The 23,688-nt window shown below is 47.9% G+C and overlaps 1 protein-coding gene across 5 annotated transcripts in view; it reads right to left on the bottom strand.

Moving 5' to 3' along the window:
• LOC148016774 (cilia- and flagella-associated protein 251-like) overlaps positions 1-21,226 on the bottom strand; it is a 250,920-nt gene extending 229,694 nt beyond the window's left edge. For 3 of the 5 annotated variants that reach the window (XM_087663990.1, XM_087663991.1, XM_087663992.1), the window contains exons 1-3: positions 21,046-21,226; positions 20,800-20,943; positions 20,173-20,298 (exon numbers count right to left, since the gene is read on the bottom strand). In XM_087663990.1, coding sequence (XP_087520116.1) covers positions 20,173-20,298; positions 20,800-20,943; positions 21,046-21,066 — 291 coding nt within the window. In that variant the 5' untranslated portion in view covers positions 21,067-21,226. The remainder of the gene's footprint in view (positions 1-20,172; positions 20,299-20,799; positions 20,944-21,045) is intronic. The other 2 variants (XM_087663989.1, XM_087663993.1) reach the window with 1 other exon arrangement.
• Between the last annotated feature and the right edge of the window lie 2,462 nt (positions 21,227-23,688).

Here is a 23,688-nt window from a genome sequence, read left to right as displayed (position 1 = left end):
TTCATCGCTTGGAAAGAGCCGAAGCAAGCGGAAGACCCCCAATGATCACTCTCCAAAGAAAGACTTTATATTTAAAGGGCGTCTTGTTGACCCAGCCCTCCATCACAGTGACCCTCCACCAGAAGCGAGATTTACCCAATCCCCATAAAGCGTTCGCTTTAGTAACTAGCCATTGATTGTCTTTAATCAGGAGATGATACACTTGATTAGCAAAAGCTTTGCTCAAAGGCAGCCGGCCTTGTAGGTCCCAATCCTGCCAGGGATGATCCAAAGCAAGAGCAGGAAAGGGTTGTCTGTTCTGGAGCACCGTCACGAGCTGTTCCCATAAAGGCCTATATCCACGAGGGATCCGGAAAATCCTCCTAGCAGTACGAAAGGAGATAAGCACATTGCGACTGGCGAGGGTGGCATCCGCAACTGAAGACAAGCCCAACCGTGCCATCCGGTTGAATTGTGGTCTAAGCTCATGTTTACCTTCCCACGAAAGTAGACGCGAGACTGCCAGTAATTCCAATTGAAAAGAGTTAGTAGCCAGGCGATCCTCCGTTGGGTGCCACTGAGCCTTTCGAAGGACGTGTTTCCAGGAACACACCAAATGAGTAAGCAGCGATGAAGAAGAACTGGAAAACCGCGAATCCGCATTAAGAACGTGCCACCAAGAACTCCGGAGTCGGTATTGCCATGCCGAAGCCCATGACCCTCAAGGAAAGAACGGGCGATAGCGACCCACGGATGATGATCATCCGAACACATGGCGCGGAAAAGGGACCAACGGAGTGCCTGCATGTGAGTTTGGGCATCTAAAATAGCTCCGCCACCCATGCTTTTGGGGGTGCACACATGCGACCACGAGATCCAGGAAATACCTGCCTTCAACGAGTCCTTCTTCCAGAGCATGAAGCGAATAGACTGAGTGAGAGCATTCGGAGTCGTAGGAGTCCAGGGCAATAATGGCAAGAAATATGTGATCATTGGCAGCATAATTATCTGGGCTACTTTGAGGCGGACATGAAAAGGCCAGGCCTGAGACTTCCAGTACATAAACTTGGCCATCATCTTCTGAGAAATCCACTGCAAAAACTGCTTTGGGGGAACATCAACCCCCAATGGGTATCCAAGATGCCTGACAATGGAACCTCGAGGAACAACCAGACCTTGCCAGTCCAAGGACTGCAAGTCCGACTCCGTGCAACTTAGAATGGCTGATTTGAGCGGATTGATACGAAGGCCTGACGCCTGGCCAAAGAGACCCCAAACATCCAATGCTTTTCGAAGGTTATCCTTGTCCGCACGCAAAATCATAAAAGTATCATCCGCCAGGGATTGGCTAATGAAATGTTGCCCTGTAGGAAGCGACAGTCCGGCCAACTGGGAAGAGGCGGCCATATGTGATAACATGGAAAGAACTGGATGTGTCGCAAGGGCAAAGAATAAAGGGCTCAAAGGGCACCCCTGTCTGACAGAACGGGCAAGGGCAAATGGCTCAGTAACACCTCCATTCTGCATGACTCTCGAAGACGCCGCAGCACTAATGGTGTAGATCAGACGAGACATCCGAGCACCAAAGCCCATAGCAGACATAAGGTCAGCAACAAAAGACCAGTCCAAATAGTCAAAAGCCTTTTCCAGGTCCAGTTGAATCAACACCACCTCCTGATTAGAATGCCGGGCATAATCAATGGCCAATTGGGCATTCAAAACATTGTGTAGAATATTTCGGCCCTTAATGAAACCGTACTGGAGAGGGTGCACAAGGGCAGGGAGATGCTTATGGAGCCGATTGGCCATTACTTTGGAAAAAAATTTGTACATGGAACCCATCAAAGAAATGGGGCGCCAGTGTGTCAACTTAGATGGCGAAGGAACTTTTGGAAGTAGTTTAATAAGTCCTTGTTTCCATGAGGGAGGCATGATCCCCGTTTCCCACACCTGCTGAAACAGAGCCTGCAATGGTTTCGCCAGTTGGGTAGCGAAAGCTTCAAAGAACTCATTGGTGAGACCATCCCAACCCGGACTTTTATCTTTGGGCAAGTGTAACAAGACATCCATAACCTCTGCTTCACCAATATCTGACTCCAGAGTAGCTTGCATGTCCTGGGGTAACTGATTACGGACCAAGTCATAAAAGACCGAACGGGCCTGAGCAATTTGGGCGGAAGGAGGAGAAGCGGAACCGAGAAGATCACGGATGTAATTCCTGCACATATGCACAATAGTCTGTGGATCCAGGATAAGGTGGCCTTGTGCATCCTCGAGTCTGGTCAAATTCTCTCGAGCAGGAGAGGCATGGAGGGCTCGAAAGAACTTGTGGGTCTGACATGCACTATCTTGCAAAGTCTCTGTTAGATGTTGCAATTTGGCCTGCTGATACGATTTTAACTGGAATTCTTTAACAAGATCGGCCACCCGCAAGGCCAATGCAAGCAGAAATGCATCATCCGGAGTGTCCATCAGCAGAGAGCGAACCAAAAGCAGCAGGTCCTCCGCTGCCTGTCGACGGCGCCGACAAAGAGAGGCATGATAGATCCCATATTGCCGAGCAACCCGCTGCACATTAGAGAGCAATCTGTCAAATGAGGCAGTGCCCTGAGAGGAAAAGTCCAAGGAGAATCTGTCAAGCATTTGCTGCATATAGCCCTGAAAAATTGTATGCTTTAAGTAGGAGGAGTTGAAACGCAAAGGGAGTCTCTCCAGAAATTGCTTGAAGGGGGCAATGGGTTGGGCAAGGAACTCGAACTGCAGAGGGAAATGGTCCGACAAGACTTATTGCTGCAACACTTTTATTTCGAGCATCTCAGGCAGAAAATCATCATCCTGCATGATATATATGCGGTCCAACCGCGACCATGTTGTGGCATACTGGGCCGAATGGAAAGTAAAGCCTGGAGAAGACGGGTGTAGCCAGGACCAAAGATCTTGCTTAAGAACAGCAAGAGCCAAGTCGTGCCACATACGACTTTCCGGCGCATCCATGACCGAGTGCTCCGATGTAGACTGGGAAGAATCAACACACATATTGAAATCCCCCATGAAGAAGCCGCGTCTGCCAAGTGACAAGGAGGTCTGCAAAGTCTGCCAAAGCTCCCGGCGAGATAACGAATCATTCGGAGCATAGAGGCCAAGTAACCATAGGATTTCCCCTTCGAATAAGATTTCGACCACCAAAAAGCGGCCATGAACATCATTTTTAATAAGAACCGGCTGATATTTGGCATGTACAATCATGAGCACACCCGAATAATGCATAGCCTGTGTTCCTGCATAGAACAAACGAAAGCCATGGCAATCCACAACTTTACCGGCGTCACTGTGACTCTTGTGCTCAACAGCACACAGGACATCCCACTGATTCTCATACAATGCAGTCCACATGGCATGTTGCTTGTGGCGAGAACAAATTCCTCGCACATTCCACGTGGCTATTTTCATGTGTATACAAAACACAATCAGGTACGAGGCACAGCTTGCCTCGATTTGACTTTGTCGGCGAGAATGTCCAGAACTCCCTCATCCAAGAAATCTGCCAACACCGCAAAAGAGTTCTGAGGACCAGATTTGGAAGTTGAGGGCATATCGGCTTGCTTGGGGTTGGAACGTGGGTAACGACGGTCCCACGGAGTAATGACGTTGCCTCTGGTATCAAAAGCCAGCTGTGCAGGTGGACCCTTGAGACGATCCGAATACAGTTTCCTGGCGGGCTGGTGGCGGGGAGCTGAAGAAACTGTAGCAGGAGCAGAGCGCTCTGACGACATCATTTCCTTCCTGCGCATATATGTTCGCATGGAATCGTGTGAGGTAGAAGGCGCAGTACTTTCCATGCCAGCACCAATCCTGTTGCCTTTTTTGGCGCGTACTTCAACCCAATCAGTAGCACGGGAATCCAGACCCGAAACCTGTTGTTTACCTTTGGCCAGAACGTGGGACGGGTGAGTAGGATCCAGCGGCGGAGCATCACACACCATATCTTCCATGGGCGGAGCAACATGGGCTGTATCTGAAACGTGTTGTTGCTCGGGGCATTCAGCCATAAAGTGCCCCAACTGTCCACAGGAAAAGCAATGGCCAGCAAAATTGCCCCATTTCAAACGAAAGTGTAACGGATGCATGCCTGAGCAATTGAGGCGTAATCATCCAGGCCGTTTCCGTGCAGTATCCCATAACATGCACAAGCGGTTGCGATTCGCAGCCCTGAGACTGGGAGGGACCAGAAGCGTGCCCACAGCGGCCATAGCATCCTTTAATAGCGGCCAATAAACAGCCGGACAATTTTCCACTTGTACCCACACAGGGCATTCACGTTGCAGGAGGCGCTGGAAATCTGCCATCGGGCGCCATGGAACCACATGAACCAACCGACGATCAAAAAACAACAGCAGTTTAGACAGAAGAGCAGCACAGTGCGTCTCTGTTTTCAAGAGGACCTCGAAAAAGCCCCGGGATCCAACAAAAATCTCTTCAACACATTCCCCTTGTAGCAGACTCTGCAGCCATTGGCGAATACGGGAAAGCAGCGGAATGCGACCGGTGAAGAAGAGTATCACCGCGTGATCATAAAATACCGAAAAGGAGCGTAGGACAGTTTTTGGCTCGACGGTAGCTTCCAGAACATCGTCTGGAGCAGAGGTAGAGAAGGCTTCCTGGTTGTGTTGAACATATTCACCAAGCAGAGTGTTGGCAAATTCCAACAGATGCTCCCAGTCCACCTCCTGAGAGTCCACCGGATCCGAAGCAACCTGCGCATAGGAACGATCAGGAGTAACGCCTATCTCTTCCGGGGTGTGCTTGGTACGTTTGCCCGCAGGCTGGATGTCAGGACCCGGGGGCAATTCTTCAATGCACGGAACCATATCCTCGGGTTCCTCAGCATCAGAGTCCGGGCCAAGTGCTGCCACCGTTTGGTCTAGGAAATCCAGATCCAAACCAGCCATCGTGTATGACGAACTGATCTCACCGAAGGACTGACCGAGACTCTCTCTCTCTCTCTCTCTCTCTCTCTCTCTCTCTCTCTCTCTCTCTCTCTCTCTCTCTCTTTCTGTGTACAGAGCAGAGGGCACGCGATTCCGGACGCTGCCTCTCTGACGAGGGTCAGGTTTAGGGTTTCACAGGAGCTGGGAAACAGGGCGTCTGGACAGCTCCGGGAGCAGGTGCGACAGGCAGCAACAGGCGTCGATGCAGCCCTCGACGATGGTGGACAGACGCGACTTGTAAAGGGGCTGAAATCTGGCAAGGCGCACCTCTGTCGGATGTGCGGGCGGAGCTGGGGCAGGGGGGGGCACTCAGGCGAAGTGGTTTCAGCGGGGCCTACAGGCGACGGCGGCGGGACCTGCAGGCGACGGGACCTGCAAGCGGGACGACGGGGCCTGCTGCGGGACGACGGGGCCTGCTGCGGGACGACGGGACCTGCGTGACGACGGAACCTGTGGCTGGACCTGCAGGCGAGGGCGACGGGCGGGACGTGCAGGCAAGGGCGTCAGGCCGGACCTGCAGGCGAGGGCGTCAGGCGAGGGCGACGGGCGGGACCTACAGGCGAGGGCGTCAGGCGGCGGCGACGCAGACGAGGGCCGCAGCAGGGCGCGCCAGATCCTTCGATGGCAGGGCGGGACGACGCAGGAGCAGCATCGCGTCTTTCTCTCTCTCTCTCTCCACACCTCTCTCTCTCTCTCTCTCTCTCTCTCTCTCTCTCTCTCTCTCTCTCTCTCTCTCTCTCTCTCTCTCTCTCTCTCTCTCTCTCTCAAGCGTACTCTTATTTGTATGATCCTTCTCTCTCTCTCTCTCTCTCTCTCTCTCTCTCTCTCTCTCTCTCTCTCACAGCACCGTATTTTCAGTTTCCAGTTTTTAGCTTTTCATTCAGCACTTTTATTTTGGATAGCTGGACCTCATCAGTTGTATCACAGTTTGTCTCATAGGCCAGTTTTGGTCTTTAGAAGACGTTAATATAACTCTCTCTCTCTCTCTCTCTCTCTCTCTCTCTCTCTCTCTCTCTCTCTCTCTCTCTCTCTCTGGTAAAAGGTAATTGTATTAATTACGAAAAAGGTACAAGTTTTCATGATTACAAGATACACGATGGCTCTACCCCATCGTGTGTAAAGAGCACACTATCTCTTTACAAGAACCAAATGACCTAAGAGTTACAAAGTTATGGCAAAGACGCAGAGGAAATTGCCATATGCCAGGGACGTAAGTCCTCCCGAGAGAGCATGTCAGAGTGCCGGAGAAGATCTATCTGCTTGTACAAGAGACCCTTAAGCCTAGCAATATGCCACTGAACATTATAGGCGGAATCAAAAAGAAAAGCATTCCGAAAGGTCCAGTTATGCCAACAGCCCCAATATCGAAGAAAGTGAAACACGATCCTCATATGTGGCTATGTCGGTGTGGGGTATTTGGGCTGCACAAAAACCCAATCAAACAGTCGTAGTGATTAACCAACCACCACTCGCCAAACGGCTGACAAGAATGACCAGATTTTCTTAGCGATGGGGCAAGAAATAAATCGGTGACGGGCGGATTCCACAGTAGTGGTGCAAAAGAAACAGTTGCCGTTGGAGATTCGGCGCTTGGAAAGAGATGAAGCAAGCGGAAGACCACCAATCATCACCCTCCAAAGAAAGACCTTATATTTGAAGGATGTCTCGTTCAACCAGCCCTCCATCACAGTTGCCCTCCACCATGACCGAGATTTACGCAATCCCCATAGAGTATTAGCTTTAGTAACCAGCCATTGATGATCTTTAATCAGAAGATGATACACCTGGTTAGCGGAAGCCTTTTCTAAATTCAGCCGGCCTGCAAAGTCCCAGTCCTGCCAAGGACGAACCGAAGCAAGGGCAGGAAAGGGTGTCTGCTTTGGAGCACCATCAAAAGCTATTCCCATAAATGCCTGTATCCGCGAGGGATCCTGAAAAGCCTCCTGGCTGGACGAAAGGATATCAACACATTGCAACTGGCAAGGGTGGCATCCGAGATCGAAATAAAGCCCAAACGTGCCATACGGTTGAATTGTGGTCGAAGCTCATGTTTACCTTCCCACGAAAGTAACCGCGAGACTGCCAGCAATTCCAATTGAAAAGAATTAGTAGCTAAGCGATCCTCCACTGGATGCCACTGAGCCTTCCAGAGGACCAGTCTCCAAGAACATATCAAATGGGCAAGCAGAGATGAAGAAGGACTAGAGAACCGAGAATCGGCATTAAGAACATGCCACCAAGAACTCCGGATTTGGGTATTACCATGCAGAAGCCCGTGATCCTCAAGAAAATAACGGGCTATAACAACCCACAGATGATGATCCGAGCACATGGCGTGGAAAAGAGACCAACGGAGTGCCAGCATATGAGTTTCGGCATCTAAAATAGCCCCTCTACCCATGCATTTGGGGGTGCACGCATGCGACCAAGAAATCCAGGAAATGCCTGCATGCAAGGAATCCTTCTTCCATAACATGAAACGAATAGACTGAGTAAGAGCATTCAGTGTAGTAGTAGTCAAGGGCAGCAATGGCAAGAAATATGTGAGCATTGGCAACGTAATTGTCTGGGCTACTTTGAGGCGAACATGGAAGGGCCAAGCCTGAGACTTCCAATACAGAAACTTAGCCGACAGTTTTTGTGAAATCCACTGTAGTAGCTGCTTTGGGGGAGCATCAACACCCAAAGGGTACCCAAGGTGCCTGACAATGGAGCCACGGGGAATAACCATACCCTGCCAGTCCAATGACTGCAAATCCAACTCCGTGCAGCTGAGAATGGCTGATTTCAAAGCATTGATGCGAAGACCGGAAGCCTGACCAAAGAGAGCCTAAACATCTAATGCTTTGCGAAGGTTGTCCTTGTCCGCACGCAGAATCATAAAGCTGTTATCAGCCAAGGATTGACTAATGAAGTGCTGTCCAGAAGGAAGCGACAATCCAGCCAACTGAGTAGAAGCTGCTATATGAGATAACATTGAAAGAACTGGATGAGTTGCAAGGGCAAAGAAGAGAGGGCTCAAAGGGCACCCCTGTCTGACAGAGAGGGCTCAAAGGGCACCCCTGTTTGACAGAGCGGGCAAGGACAAATGGCTCGGTAATGCCTCCATTCAGCATGACTCGCGAAGATGCCGCAGCACTGGTGTGTAAATCAGACGAGACATCCGAGCACCAAAGCCCATAGTAGACATAAGTTCTGCAATGAAAGACCAGTCCAGATAATCAAAAGCCTTTTCCAGGTCCAATTGAATCAGTACGACCTCCTGATTAGAATATCGTGCATAATCAATCGCCAGTTGCGCATTTAATACATTGTGCAGAATGTTTCGGCCCTTAATGAAATCATATTGGAGAGGATGCACAATGGCAGGAAGATGCTTATGGAGCCGATTCGCCATTACTTTGGAAAAGATTTTATACATAGAACCCATCAAAGAAATTGGGCGCCAATGTTTCAACATAGACAGCGAAGGAACTTTTGGAAGCAGTTTAATAAGTCCTTTCCATGAGGAAGGCATGATCCCCGTTTCCCACACCTGCTGAAACAGAGCCGTCAATGGTTTCGCCAATTGGGTAGCAAAAACCTCAAAGAACTCATTGGTGAGACCATCCCAACCAGGACTTTTATCCTTGGGCAAGTGTAACAAAACATCCATAACCTCCACCTTACAAATATCTGTCTCCATAGTAGCTTGCATGTCCTGCGGAACCTGATTGCGGACCACATCATAAAAAACCGAACGGGCATGAGTAATTTGGCCTGAAGGTAGAGAAGTGGAACCAAGAAGGTCGAGGAAATAATTTCTACACATATTCACAATAGTCTGCAGATCAAGGACCATTTGACCTTCTACATCCTGGAGTCTAGTCATATTCTCTCGAGCAGGAGAGGCATGGAGAGCTCGAAAGAACTTATGAGTCTGACAAGCAGTATCTTGCAAAGTCTCCGTCGGATGTTGCAATTTGTCATGCTGATAAGATTTCAACTGAAACTCTTTAATAAGATCAACCACACGCATTGCCAGTGACAGCAGAAATTCATCATCTGGAGTGTCCACCAGCAGTGAACGAACCAAAGCCAACAGGTCCTCCGCTGCTTGTCGACACCGCCGACAAAGAGAGGCATGATGGATCCCATACTGCCGAGCAACCCGCTACACATTAGAGAGCAATCGTTCAAACGAAGCAGTGCCCTGAGAGGAGAAGTCCAATAAGAATCTATCAATCAATTGCTGCATATAGCCCTGAAAGATTACATGCTTCAAATAAGACGAGTTGAAACGCAAAGGGAGTCTCTCTAGAAATTGCTTAAAAGGTGCAATGGGTTGTGCAAGCAGCTCAAGCTGTAGAGGGAAATGGTCCGACAAGGCATATTGCTGCAACACTTTCATTTCGAGCATCTTAGGAAGGAAATCATCATTCTGCATGATGTATATGCGGTCCAACCGCGACCATTTTGTTGAATACTGGGCAGAATGGAAAGTAAACCCTGTAGAAGAAGGGTGTAGCCAAGACCAGAGATCTTGCTTAAGAACGGCAAGAGCCAACTCATGCCACATACGACTTTCCGACGCGTCCATTACCGAATGCTCCGATGTGGACTGCGAAGAATAAACACACATATTGAAATCCCCCATCAAAAAACCCCGTCTGCCAAGTGACAAGGAAGTCTGCAAAGTATACCAAAGCGCCTGGCAAGATAAAGGATCATTCAGAGCATAGAGACCAAGTAACCATAAGATCTCTCCTTCGAATAAAATTTCAATCACCACAAAGCGGCCATGTACATCATTTTTAATAAGAAGAGGCTGATATTTTTCATGTACAATCATGAGCACACCAAAATAATGCATGGTGTGTGTCCCCTACATAGAACAAACGAAAGCCATGGCAATCCACAACTTTTCCTGCTTCACCGTGACTCTTGTGCTCAACAGCACACAAGACATCCCACTGATTCTCATGCAATACAGTCCACATGGCATGTTGCTTGTGGCGAGAACAAATTCCTCGCACATTTCACGTGGCTATTTTCATGTGTATTCAAAAGAAAAACACATACGAGGCACAGCTTGTCTCAATTTGACCTTTTCTGCGAAAAATCAGCTAACACGGCAAAAGAGTTCTGACGACCTGATTTGGAGGTAGACGGCATATCCGTTGTCTTGGGGATGGAACGGGGATAACGACGATCCCATGGGGTAATGAGGTTAGCTCTAGTATCAAAAGCCAGCTTAGCAGGTGGACCCTTTGGACCATCCGAATACGCTCTCCTAGTGGGTTGTTGACGGGGAGCAGAGGAAACCATAGCAGGAGCAGAGAGCTCTGAAGACAACATTTCTTTCCTGTGCATATAAGTACGCATGGAATCTTGTGAGGCAGTAGGCACAGTATCCACCATGCCAGCAACAAGCCTGTTGCCTTTTCTTGCGCGTACGTCGACCCAGTCATTGCCACGGGAATCCAAACCCGAAACCTGTTGTTTACCTTTATCCAAAACTTTAGGTGACTGGGTGGCATCCTGCAATGGAGCATCACACACTATATCTTCCATGGGCAGCGCAACATGCTCAGCTTCTGAAGTGTGGTGCTTCTCTGGGCATTCGGCCATAAAATGCCCCAATTTTCCACATGAAAAGCAATGTCCTGCAAAGTTGCCCCATTTCAAACGAAAGTGTAAAGGATGCATGCCAGAGCAATTAAGACGTAACCAAGCAGGCCTTTTCCTAGCAGTGTCCCATAACATACACAAACGGTTATGATTCACGGCCCTTGGGCTTGGGGGGACCAAAACAGTGCCCACAGCGGCCATGGCATCCTTTAACAGTGGCCAATAGACAGCCAGACAGTTTTCCAATTCAACCCACACAGGGCATTCACGTTGCAGCAGGCGCTGAAAATGTGCCATTGGGCGCCATGGCACAACATAGACCAAACGGCGATCTAAGAACAAAGGCAGTTTAGACAGGAGAACAGCACGGTGCGTCTCAGATTTCAACAGCACCTCAAAAAAGCCTCGGGGCCCAAGAAAAATCTCTTCAATACATTCCCCTTGTAGCAGAATGTGCAGCCACTGGCGAATACGGGAAAGTTGTGGAATCCTACCAGTGAAGAAGAGTATCACCGCGCTTTCATAAAACACTGAAAAGGAGCGCAAGACATTTTTCGAGTCCACAGTGGCTTCCAGAGCCTCTTCAGTTGCAAAGTCACACTGAAAAGGAGCGCAATACATTTTTCGGATCCACAGTGGCTTCTAGAACCTCTTCAGTTGTTGCAGAGTCAGAAAAGACTTCCTGATTATGTTGAACATAATCGCCAAGCAGAGTGTTGGCAAACTCCAGCAAATGCTCCCAACCACCTTCCTGAGAGTCCACAGAATCGGAAGCAACCTGAGCATAGGAACGATCCTGATGATCCATTGTCTCTTCCGAAGTATGCTTGGTGTGTTTGCCCGTAGGCTGGAAGTCAGGACCAAGGGGCATCTCTTCTGTGCACAGAACCATATCCTCTGGTTCCTCGGTATCAGAATCCGGACCAAGAGCTGCCACTGTTTGGTCTATGAAAGCCAAATCCAAACCAGCCATATCGTATCACTGTGTATGCCGGTCAAAGGCCGAGTGAAGAGCTGCACTCACTCTCTCTCTCTCTCTCTCTCTCTCTCTCTCTCTCTCTCTCTCTCTCTCTCTCTCTCTCTCTCTCTCTCTCTCTCTCTCTCTCTCTCTCTCTCTCTCTCTCTCTCTCTCTCTCTCTCTCTCTCTCTCTCTCTCTCTCTCTTCTCTTTGTACAGATCAGTGGACACTCTGGCCAAGATGATGTCTCTCTGACAACTGACGGGCTTAGGGTTTTACAATAGCTGGACGCCTTGGCAGAAAAGGACAAGCACAGGCAAGCAGAGCCACGAACAGCAGCACAGTCGAAGGAAGTGGGGCGACTGGAGACGTGGCAACGCGATTGGGCAAAAGACAGGAAGGAATAGGCAGGCAAGACAGAAGGCGGGACAGAAGACGGGCAGAAGACAGGAAGGAACAGGAGGCAGGACAGAAGGCGGGACAGAAGACGAGGCAAAGCAGGGCGGCGCTCAGGACCGGAACGGACGGGACAGACGGCGGGACAGAAGGTGGAACAGAAGATGGGCGGCGCTCAGGACCAGAACGGACGAAGCGAAGGCCCACAGGGCTGAAGGGCAACAACAGGGACCCCCGCTCTCTCTCTCTCTCTCTCTCTCTCTCTCTCTCTCTCTCTCTCTCTCTCTCTCTCTCTCTCTCTCTCTCTCTCTCTCTCTCTCTCTCTCTCTCTCTCTCTCTCTCTCTCTCTCTCTCTCTCTCTCTCTCTCTTCTTCTTCTTCTTCTTTTCGTAAAAGGTAATTGTATTAATTACGAAAAAGGTACAAGATTACATGATGACATGATTACAAGAGACACGAGGGCCCTAGCCCAACGTGTAGGAAATCCCCGTACTAATGCACTACATAGGTTACACCAATCATGGCAACAACCCAGAGGCAATTGCCATATGCCATGGATGCAAATCCTCCCGAGGGAGCAAGTCGGAGTGTCGAATGAGATCTAGCTGCCAATGCAAGAGCCCTTTAAGCCTGGCAATATGTCTCGGTACATTAGAGGCCGAATCAAAAAGAAAAGCATTTCGCGTGGTCCAAATGTGCCAGCATCCCCAGTATCTAAAAAAGTGAAATAAGATCTTCATATGTAACTGTGGCGGTGTGGGGTACTTTGGGCGCACAAAAACCCAATCGAAAGGAGTTAGTGAGGACCCCACCACCGCTTGCCAGATTTGCGACAAGAGTAACCAGATGTTCTTGGTGAGCGGGCAAGAAAGAAAACGATGTCGGGCCGATTCCACGGTAGTGGTACAGAAGAAACAATTGCCATTCGAGATTCGACGCTTAGAAAGGGCCGAAGCAAGCGGAAGACCACCAATCATTACCCGCCAAAGGAAGACCTTGCATTTGAAAGGTGCCTTATTCCACCAGCCCTCCATCAGCGTTGCCTGCCACCATGTCCGCGATTTCCGCAGTCCCCAAACAGTATTAGCTTTCACACCCAGCCAGTGGTGATCTCGAATGAGAAGATGATACACCTGATTGGTAGAGGCCTTTTCCAGACTCAACTTGCCTGCAAGGTCCCAGTCCTACCAAGGACGATCCACAGCCAGGGCAGGAAAGGGTTGCCGACCCTGAAGCTCCAATAAAAGCTTTTCCCATAAACCACGGTATCCGCGCGGGATCCTGAAAAGTCTCCTAGCGTCCGAAACGAGGCGAGGACATTGCGAGTGGCAAGGGTAGCATCCGCAATCGAAGTCAAACCTAAACGGGCCATGCGGTTAAATCTCGGTCTGAGCTGATGTTTGTCTTCCCACGAAAGTAATCTGGATACTGCCAACAATTCCAGCTGAAAGGAGTTAGACTGCACGCGGTTTCCTACTGGATGCCAACGGGCCTTTTGGAGCACCACTTTCCAAGAGCCGACCAAGTGCAGTAACAAAGGGGAAGAGGGACTGGAAAATCGAGAGTCAGAATTAAGGACATGCCACCAGGAGGCCCGAAGCCGTGTGTTGCCATGGCGGAGCCCGCTGTCCTCAAGAAAATAACGGGCTATGATGGTCCACGGGTGATGATCCACACACATGGCACGAAAAAGGGACCAACAAAGAGCCACCATATGAGTTTCTGCATCCAAAATAGCGCCACCACCCATGCATTTAGGGGTACATGTATGCGACCATGAAATCCATGAAATGCCTGCCCGCAGGGAGTCCTTCCATAGCATGAAACGAATGGGATGAGTAAGAGCCTTCAAAGTAGTAGGCGTCCATGGCAGCAATGGCAGGAAATACGTTAGCATTGGTAGCATAATGGTCTGAGCCACTTTGAGGCGCACATGGAATGGCCACGCTTGCGACTTCCAATACATAAACTTCGTCGCCAGTTTTTGTGAAATCCACTCCAGTAAGTCCTTTGGCCGTACATCTACTCCCAACGGGTATCCAAGATGCCGGACAATGGATCCACGGGAAACCACCTGACCCTGCCAGCCCAATGACTGTAAATCAGGCTCCGTGCAACTGAGAATGGCCGACTTAAAGGCATTGATGCGAAGACCAGAGGCCTGACCAAAGAGTGTCCAAACATCTAATGCCTTTCGAATGTTGCCCCTGTCTGCCCGCAAAATCATAAAGGTGTCATCAGCCAAAGATTGGCTAATGAAGTGCTGCCCCAAAGGAAGAGACAAGCCGGCCAGCTGAGCCGAAGCCGCCATTGAGGATAACATTGAAAGGACCAGGTGAGTCGCCAGGGCAAAGAAGAGAGGACTCAAAGAGCAACCCTGTCTGACCGAGCGAGCAAGGACAAATGGCTCTGTAACCCCACCGTTGAGCATAACTCTTGAAGAAGCCGCAGCACTAATGGTGTAGATCAATCGGGACATCCGGGTGCCAAAGCCCATAGCAGACATGAGATCTGCAATGAAAGACCAGTCCACATAGTCAAAGGCCTTTTCCAAGTCCAGTTGAATCAAGACCACTTCCTGACTGGAATGCCGCGCATAGTCAATAGCCATTTGCACATTCAAGATGTTATGGAGAATGTTGCGGCCCTTGATGAAACCATATTGGAGAGGATGCATAATAGCTGGAAGGTGCTTGTGAAGCCGATTCACCAGCACCTTGGAGAAGATTTTATACATCGAGCCCATCAAAGAAATTGGTCTCCAGTGTTGCAGCTTTGACGGCGAAGGGACCTTGGGAATCAATTTGATAAGGCCTTCTTTCCATGAGGAAGGCATGACCCCTGTTTCCCAAACCTGCTGACACATGACCGCCAATGGCTTCGCCAACTACGTGGCCGAGTGCTCAAAGAATTCATTAGTGAGACCATCCCAACCAGGACTTTTATCCTTAGGCAGGTGCAACAAAACATCCATAACCTCCTCCTCGCAAATATCCGCCTCCAAAGTGGCTTGCATATCAAGTGGAACCTGCTGGCGGACCAGATGATAGAAGGCCGAGCGGGCATGCGTAACCTGGCTAGAAGGCGAGGGAGAAGAACCAAGAAGTTCCATAAAATAATTTCTGCACATGGTGACAATGGTTTGCGGATCAGTGACCATGCGACCTTCCGAATCCTGGAGCCTAGTCATATTGTCGCGAGCCGGAGAAGCATGCAAGGCGCGAAAGAACTTATGAGACTGGCAGGCACTATCGTGCAATGTGTCAGTCAAGTTATGCAGCTTGGCCTGCTGATAAGATTTCAACTGAAATACTTGAATAAGATGGGCCAAATGCCTTTCCAGTGACAGCAGAAAATCATCATCTGGGGAATCCACGAGCAAGGAACGGACCAAAGCCAGTAAGTCCTCTGCTGCATGTCAACGTCGCCGACAAAGAGAGGCATGATGAATCCCATACTGCCGAGCAACCCGCTGCACATTAGAAAGCAGCCGCGTAAATGCTGCCAGGCCGTTAGAGGCGAAGTCCAATAAGAATCTCTCAATCAATTGCTGCATATAGCCCTGAAAAATTGGATGCGTCAAATAAGAGGAGTTGAAACGTAAAGGGAGCCTGTCCAGCAACTGCGTAAAAGGTGCAATAGAGTGTGCCCGTATCTCAAACTGGAGGGGGAAATGGTCCGACAACGCATATTGCTGCAAGACCTTCATTTCCAGCATTTCGGGAAGAAAATCATCCTCTTGCATGATATACATTCGGTCCAAGCGCGACCAGGTAGTGGCATATTGTGCGGAATGAAAAGTAAAACCTGAAAAAGAAGGGTGGAGCCACGACCAAAGATCTTGCTTAAGCATGCGCAACGCAAAGGAATTCCACACCCGGCTTTCCGGCGTATCCATTACCGAATGCCCCGAAGTGGACCGAGAAGAGTCAACACACATATTGAAATCTCCCATCAAAAATCCCCTTCGGCCAAGTGACATGGAGCCCTGCAAAGTCGACCAAAGATCCCGTCGGGAGGCAGGATCGTTTGGAGCATAGAGGCCCAGCAACCATAAAATTTCTCCTTCAAATAAGACTTCGATTACCAGAAAGCGGCCCTACACATCATTTTTGACAAGAACAGGCTGGTATTTTTCATGGACAATCGTCAGCACGCCCGAATAGTGCGTAGCTTGTGTCCCTGCATAAAACAGACGGAATCCATGACAATCCACAATTTTGCCTGCTTCAGCGTGACTTTTGTGCTCCACTGCACACAATGCATCCCACTTGTTCTCATGCAAGACAGTCCACATGGCATGTTGCTTATGGCGAGAGCAAATGCCTCGCACATTCCACGTGGCTATCTTCATATATCTTCAAAGAAAGAAAGTCAAGAACGAGGCGGTTGTTGCCTTGATTTCACCTTTTCCGCGAGAGCATCTAGGACACCCTCATCCAGAAAATCAGCCAAGACTGCATACGAATTCTGGCGACCTGCTTTAGAGGTAGAAGGAAAATCCACTGCCTTGGGAGCAGGGCGGGGATAACGCCGATCCCAGGGTGTAATCACATTACCTTTGGTATCAAACGCCAGCTTAGCAGGTGGGCCCTTGGGGCCGTCTGTATAGGCTTTCCTTGTAGACTGATTACGGGGGGCAGACAGGGCTATAGTACACGCAGCCGGCTGTGAAGTGAACATTTCTTTCCGGCGCATATACGTGCGCACGGAATCCAGTGAAGTAGTGGGCCCAGGATCCGCCAAGCCTGCATCCAACTTTTTACCTTTTTTTGGACGGGCCTCAATCCAATCAGTGCTACGAGAGTCCAAACCCAGGACCTGTTGTTTGCCTTTATCCACAACATTTGGCGGGCTAAAGGGCCTCCTGCATCGGGGCATCAAGCACCATGTCATCCTTAGGCAGCACAACCTACGCATCCTCGGAAGATGGTTGCCTTTCAAGGCATTCGGCCATGAAATGCCCCAATTTACCACATGAAAAGCAGTGGCCTGCAAAATTGCCCCATTTCAAGCGAAAATGCAAGGGATGCATGCCAGAACAATTGAGACGAAGCCAAGCAGGCATTTTCCTGGCTGTGTCCCATAGCATGCATAAACGGTTGCGATTCATAGCCCTGAGGCTTGGGGGCACTAGCACTGTGCCCACAACGGCCATCGCATCCTTCAACAATGGCCAATAAACTACCGGACAATTTTCCACTTCTACCCATACCGGGCATTCTCGTTGAAGCAGACGCTGGAAATCGGCCATCGGGCGCCATGGTACAACATGGACCAAGCGGCGATCAAAGAATAATGGCAGCTTGGACAGGAGCTCAGCGCGATGTGTTTCTGATTTCAACAGCACCTCATAAAAGCCGCGAGGTCCAAGGAAGATCTCCTCAACACACTTCCCTTGCAATAAATGATGCATCCACTGGCGAATATGTGAAAGCACAGGGATTCTGCTAGTGAAGAAAAGTATGAATGCACGGTCATAAAACACTGAGAAGGACCGCAAGACTGATTTCGGGTCCACCGTGGCTTCCAGCACATCATCAGTTCCCACATCAGAAAAAGTTTCATTGTTGTACTGGACATAATCGCCAAGCAGAGGATTGGCAAAGTCCAGCAAATGCTCCCAATCTATCTCTTGCGAATCCACAGGATCAGAGGCAACCTGCGCATAGGAACGTTCCCGAGGACCCATTGGCTCGTCAGGAGTATGCTTGGAGCGTTTGCCCGCAGGCTGCAGTTCAGAGCCCGGAGGCATCTCCTCCGTGCAGGGCACCATATCCTCCGACTCCTCTGTATCGGAATCAGGGCCAAGGGCTGCCACCATCCGGTCGAGAAAATCCATATCCAGGCCAGCCATACTGCTGTCTTCTGGCGTCTCTCTCTCTCTCTCGCTCGCGCTCGCGCGCTCGCACTCTCTCAGTGTCTGTGGAAAGACAAGGCTGCACAGATCTGGCAGGCGATGGCGGTGGTCAGACTAGGGCGTCTGACAGGCGACAAGGCAGCAGTCGTCAGGGGCGACGATGGCGATGGCGAACAGGACCGCACAGGGAAGACAGGGGCGCGAGGCTGGGATCAGGTCGCCGCACAGGGAGGGGCATGCAGGGTTGCCAGCGCCAGGGTCACGCGGGCAACGGCCTCTCTCTCTCTCTATCTCTCTCTCTCTCTCTCTCTCTCTCTCTCTCTCTCTCTCTCTCTCTCTCTCTCTCTCTCTCTCTCTCTCTCTCTCTCTCTCTCTCTCTCTCTCTCTCTCTCTCTCTCTCTCTCTCCGTAAAAGGTAATTGTATTAATTACGAAAAAAGTACAAGTTTCCTTGATTACAAGATACATGATGACACTAAGCCATCATGTGGAAAGGTTCCAGTACTAAGAGTTACAAAGTCATGGCAAAGACGCAGAGGAAATTGCCATATGCCAGGGACGTAAGTCCTCCCGAGAGAGCATGTCAGAATGCTGGAGAAGATCTAGCTGCCAATACAAGAGACCCTTAAGCCTAGCAATATGCTGCTGAACATTATAGGCGGAATCAAAAAGAAAAGCATTCCGAATGGTCCAGTTATGCCAACAGCCCCAATATCGAAGAAAGTGAAACACGAGCTTCATATGTGATTGTGCCGGAGTGGGTATTTGGGCTGCACAAAAACCCAATCAAAGGGGCGTAGCGCGAAACCCTCTCTCTCTCGCTCTCTCGCTCTCTCTCTCTCTTTCATAAAAGGTAATTGTATTAATTACGAAAAAGTTTTCATGATTACAAGATCTCTCTCTCTCTCTCTCTCTCTCTCTCTCTCTCTCTCTCTCTCTCTCTCTCTCTCTCTCTCTCTCTCTCTCTCTCTCTCTCTCTCTCTCTCTCTCTCTCTCTCTCTCTCTCTCTCTCTCTCTCTCTCTCTCTCTCTCTCTCTCTCTCTCTCTCTCTCTCTCATGTAAAGGGTAGTTATATTAATTACCAAGAATTCAAATGTACAATAAGAAGGCAATTACAAGTGATCTATGTGGCTGACAAAGATCAAAGAAACCCAATGTGCCAAGAAAGCAAACCATGTCTAGGAGGAACATTTGCTAGCTAAATGATGTTAAGTTGCAAATGGAAAACACCTCGCCAACGGGCAATATAGCTATGCATTCTAGATGCAAAATCGAAAATGAAGGCATTTTGGGTAGCCCACATGTGTCAACAACCCCCATAGCATAAAAAGTGGAAAACAACGTTCATATAGGCTTGCATAAAAGCTGAGAATTTGGGATGTCCAAAGACCTAGCCCTTTGGAAGTGTCAAGGGCCCAACCACTCAAGACCAAATAGCAAACTAGAGAGACCAGACTTTTCTCACCACTGGACAAGAAAGAAACAGATGACATGAGGTTTCCTCATTTGTCGCACAAAATAGGCAACACAACCATTTGAAATATGACAGATTGAGAGTGCACAAGCAAGCAAAAGACCTTCGACCAACATTCTCCAAATAAGCACTTTATATTTAAATGGCTTTTATTGTGCCAACCCACTATCACCACAGATTTCCACCAAACCTTGACCTTATGGAGACTCTAAACATGATTACCCTTTAGAGCCAGCCAATCATTTTCTTTTACAAGCAACTAGTATATTTGGTCCACTAACACTCTGCCCAAGCACAATCTACCATTGATCATCCAATCTTGCTAAGGGGAATCCGGATTCAAAGGAGGAAAGGATTGCAAGACACACAAAGAAACTGAAATGGTTTCCCACAAATGAAAATAGCCTCTAGGAACACGAAAGAGGGGATATCATTCAGCCACACAACTAGACATGTACTACCTCATCCTCCTATTGTATCCCTATATGAGCACTATTTTGGTTTTGCACATGAACTTAGCTTCCTTTCACAGTATATCACTAACCATCTTTTAGCACGTCACACTTTGGTATCCAATGACAACCAACCTTGAATACATGTTTTTGTCTTATAGGCCGATTTTGGTCTTAGCAAACATTAATCTTTCTTTCTTTCTTTCTCTCCAAACATACACATATATGTACACATGCTATGTATGTATGTATGTATGTATGTATGTATGTATGTATGTACATGCACATGCACACCACACACACATGTATACTATGAGAGTAAAAGATAAAGCACAAGCCTATAAAAGTTATGTTCTTATTAAAGGTATGGCAATTTGTGAATGTTTTGTTAATGACACAAGCATACAATTGATACCCACACTTTCTAGGTTTTGTAGAAAGGGTGATAAAAAATAACCTGGCCGTCTTCCACATTCCAAACAATGATTGTTGCATCATGGCCACAGTCAGCTGAAACAATCAAGGTTTTCTTTGGACAAACTGAGAGACATTGGATTTCATGAATATGTCCTTGCAGAAGAACCTGCACAATGGAAAAAGCCACTCATGCAAGGTCAGCTGAAACCCATGATGAAGAAAAGCCTCTTAATGGGTCTACTCATTTCTTAAAGCTAGGTAGTTCTATCCAACTTGTCCTCAACAGCCAATAGATCCATTAGGATAGATTCCAATATCAGATCCTAAGCACCTACTAAGACAAGCCAAGAGACCCAAGTTTAAGTAGAGGTTGCAGACCTGCACATTTACACCACCTAAGTTGGCGCATCCCGGAGACTTAGAACCAGTGTTAAGTTCTCTATAAATTTTGTGGTAATGCAAAGGGCTGAGGCTGAGTATAATCTATTGCTCGGACTTCCTTGGTCTACTCATGAGCTACGAGGTACGAGATTTTGATGAAAGAATTCTAATTTCATACATACATAAGGTCAAACTGTCCTGACGGGCGCCATTGCAATATGCTCGAATTGCACTGTAAGGGAGTCAAATAATGGAGAGAAGATAGAGCAAGACATAGGAGTAAAACCTGATGATGTGTGGATCGATCATAGATAACAACGCTATGACCTGCTGCGTAAGCAATGGCTTCATTTTTTGTCTGGTCAGTTCTCAGGTCCAAAACCCCGCCTCGGACGACATCAGAGGAAATGCCATAAACCCATTGCAACTCCTGCGGCCACCTTGCATGTGGATGAATTAGCCAACGAATCATAAAGGGAATCGCAAGAAATCAATCAATGTTTTGCGGTGGTTGTGGTGAGAGAGGAATCACCAGGGGTGGAGGAATTTCCATGGGTATAGCACGGCTGAAGATGATCACTCAGTGCAACGAGACGTTTGTTCCGTCGAGAACGTTCAAATGTGAGAGAGAGAGAGAGAGAGAGAGAGAGAGGGAGGGAGGGGAAAAAGACCAACTGCCATCTTTCAAAGAAAGCAACTATATATGTTCTTTAATCATAATCTTTTTATTTCTTCTATTCTATATATTAACGAAAGGTTTTGCATCGGGCCACAAAGTGCACACGAAGCACCCCACAAAACCTTTCGATGGCTCGACATGGCCAGCCGCACATTATCCACACTTGCCCGTTGTATACATGGTCACACCCATCATCTACACGCCCACCCGCCCAATCCCAACGTGAAATGCCAAGCAAGCACGAGGTGCAAAGCACCTCATCTTCTATATATTGGCTTTGCTTTGGGGATCCCAAACTACCCAAAAGGCTCCCAAGCCTACGTGGCACAAGGAGGAGAAAGATGATAATTTTAATGGTTGAACACTAACTTCATTGTGGCATTAAAGTTGGCCTTCATCTTGGTTGCAGCTCTTTACATTTGGCTTTTTTTTTTCATTTCTTTTCTGTAAACATTGTTGCATTAAAAGTGGCCTTCATCTTGGTTGCATCTCTTTATCTTTGGCTTTTTTTGTTACTTTCTTTTGTGTAAATGTCCTTTTAGTAGCTAAGCGTGTCTATGTGAGTAACATGGTTATCACTAGTATATAGTTGGCTTGTTGATGTCATGCTTCATCCTTGCCACCTTGAGATCTCTATTCCTCGCACTTTGGAATCTTCAACTCCCACTCCTCACACTTTGGATGATAGTGTGCATGTCTAGCTTGCCAAGGAACACCATCACATACCCTAACATGTTAGCATTTTCCATTGTCTCACATGTAGATAGCTCCCTATAGGTTTTCTCCCTATTCAATGTTATACTAGCTCTCTTGTGGCTAATGTTGCTACTTGTTATACAAGGCCCTTGGGTGGTCTAGGATGAGGTAGAGGGTGTGCAAGGTTTCTATCATGAGTCCTCTCTCATCGATCTTCTCTAGTGTGTGATTATGAATTGATGATAACACATGTAATTTTTTTCAATTTGACATGTAGCATCATCAATGGCGAAGCTTTCCAAAATTTGATTCTAGGTTGACCATGTAAAAAGAGCCAAGTACTTGGCTATGGTCCTACCACATGGAAGGTAAATGGGCCAAGTGACATAATGAGTGTATCTCAACTAAGCTCTATGTACAAATACTTCATATGGACAACCACTCATTCCATGTAAGGCAAAGGATGCAATTGGGAAAGCACTAGACATGGCAAATAAATTAGGCATTGAAATAGTTATCCCTCTTAGTTAGTCAAGGGAAAGGGTCCACACTCCATCAAAACAAGCTCCCATGGAAAAAAATAGAGTCTATCAATCTATGAGAAAGCATTTATAAGAGGGCCTTATCTAGACCTGTGTTTGTCAAAGAACCAATTCCAATGACTATGGATGCCATATGGGAAATAAATGAAAACACATTTCTTTCTTTAACTTTATAAGGTTTGAAAAATTTAAAGAAGAATAAACATGTTGAATTGATAAGGTCTATATATAAACATTTCATATTGATAAAGTATTTTGAGATAGCAAGTAAGAGAACAAAGCAAATATACACGTAACTACTTCATATATGCTGAATTTTTTTAGAGACTAAGCAAGAGAATGAAGCAAGTATATAAGTAATCTCCATTAACTTAAGCCTATTCAAACAGGCACATGTACATCGACTTAGAGTAAAGGGGCAAACTCTAGAGACACAGATGCATCCCTGGAATAGTGTGATTTCACCTTCGATCACTCCATGTCCTTTCCTTTTGCTAACCTCAATTCGAGATGGTAAAAAAATGAAGGAAAATTTGAAAAAATGATGGAAAAAGAGCAAAGGTGTAGAGGCGGCCCCTAAAGCTAAACTGAGGCAAAAAGCGCAATTTTAAATGAAAGATGCCTCAAAAAACTCTAAAAACTCTTGTAAAAGAGCGCCAAGCTCCTCCTGTGCCATTTGTAAAATAATAGACGGGTATAGGCTTAGGGCGTGAAGCAAGAAGAGGGAATTAGAAAAAGGGACCTTGCCACAATGGCCGGTCATGTAAAAAGGGATGGGTGCCCATGGGATTTTAGAGCTTGTATATAAAGTTCAAAAAGTAAATGGAAGCTCATTCTTTGGTGTGTGGCTAACAAGAGTCCTCTCTTCTTCTCTTCACCTTGCTTGTGTGTGTGCTTTTGAGAGAGGGAGTGTGAGAATATGAGGGAGTGAGTGAGTGTGTGGGAGTGAGGGATCAAGAGGGTAAAGCTCTTCGCCATCTCCTCTTCTCTCTTCTTCTATCTTCTCTTCTCTTCTCTTTTCTCGCGCGCGCGGCTGTGGTGAATGGAGCTTGGAGATGGAGGAGACTTGAGGATGCTTGAGCTAGTATCTAGGATCGTGAAGCTACTGGCGTATGCGAGAGAGGAGGTAACTCATTTCGGCCTCAAGGTAAGCTCACTACACCCTAAGAGGATCGACGGCGCGTCGGGTAGGTGAGAGATAGCCATGAGAGCTTGCTTGAAACACTTGAAACAATAAGCAGTCCATGGGTCTTAGTGG

Source organism: Lygodium microphyllum, chromosome 23 (genome assembly GCF_053477565.2).
Source record: "Lygodium microphyllum isolate KBCC chromosome 23, Lygodium_microphyllum_v1.1.10, whole genome shotgun sequence".
Taxonomy (NCBI): domain Eukaryota; kingdom Viridiplantae; phylum Streptophyta; class Polypodiopsida; order Schizaeales; family Lygodiaceae; genus Lygodium; species Lygodium microphyllum.
This window is presented reverse-complemented; position numbering and strand designations above follow the sequence as displayed.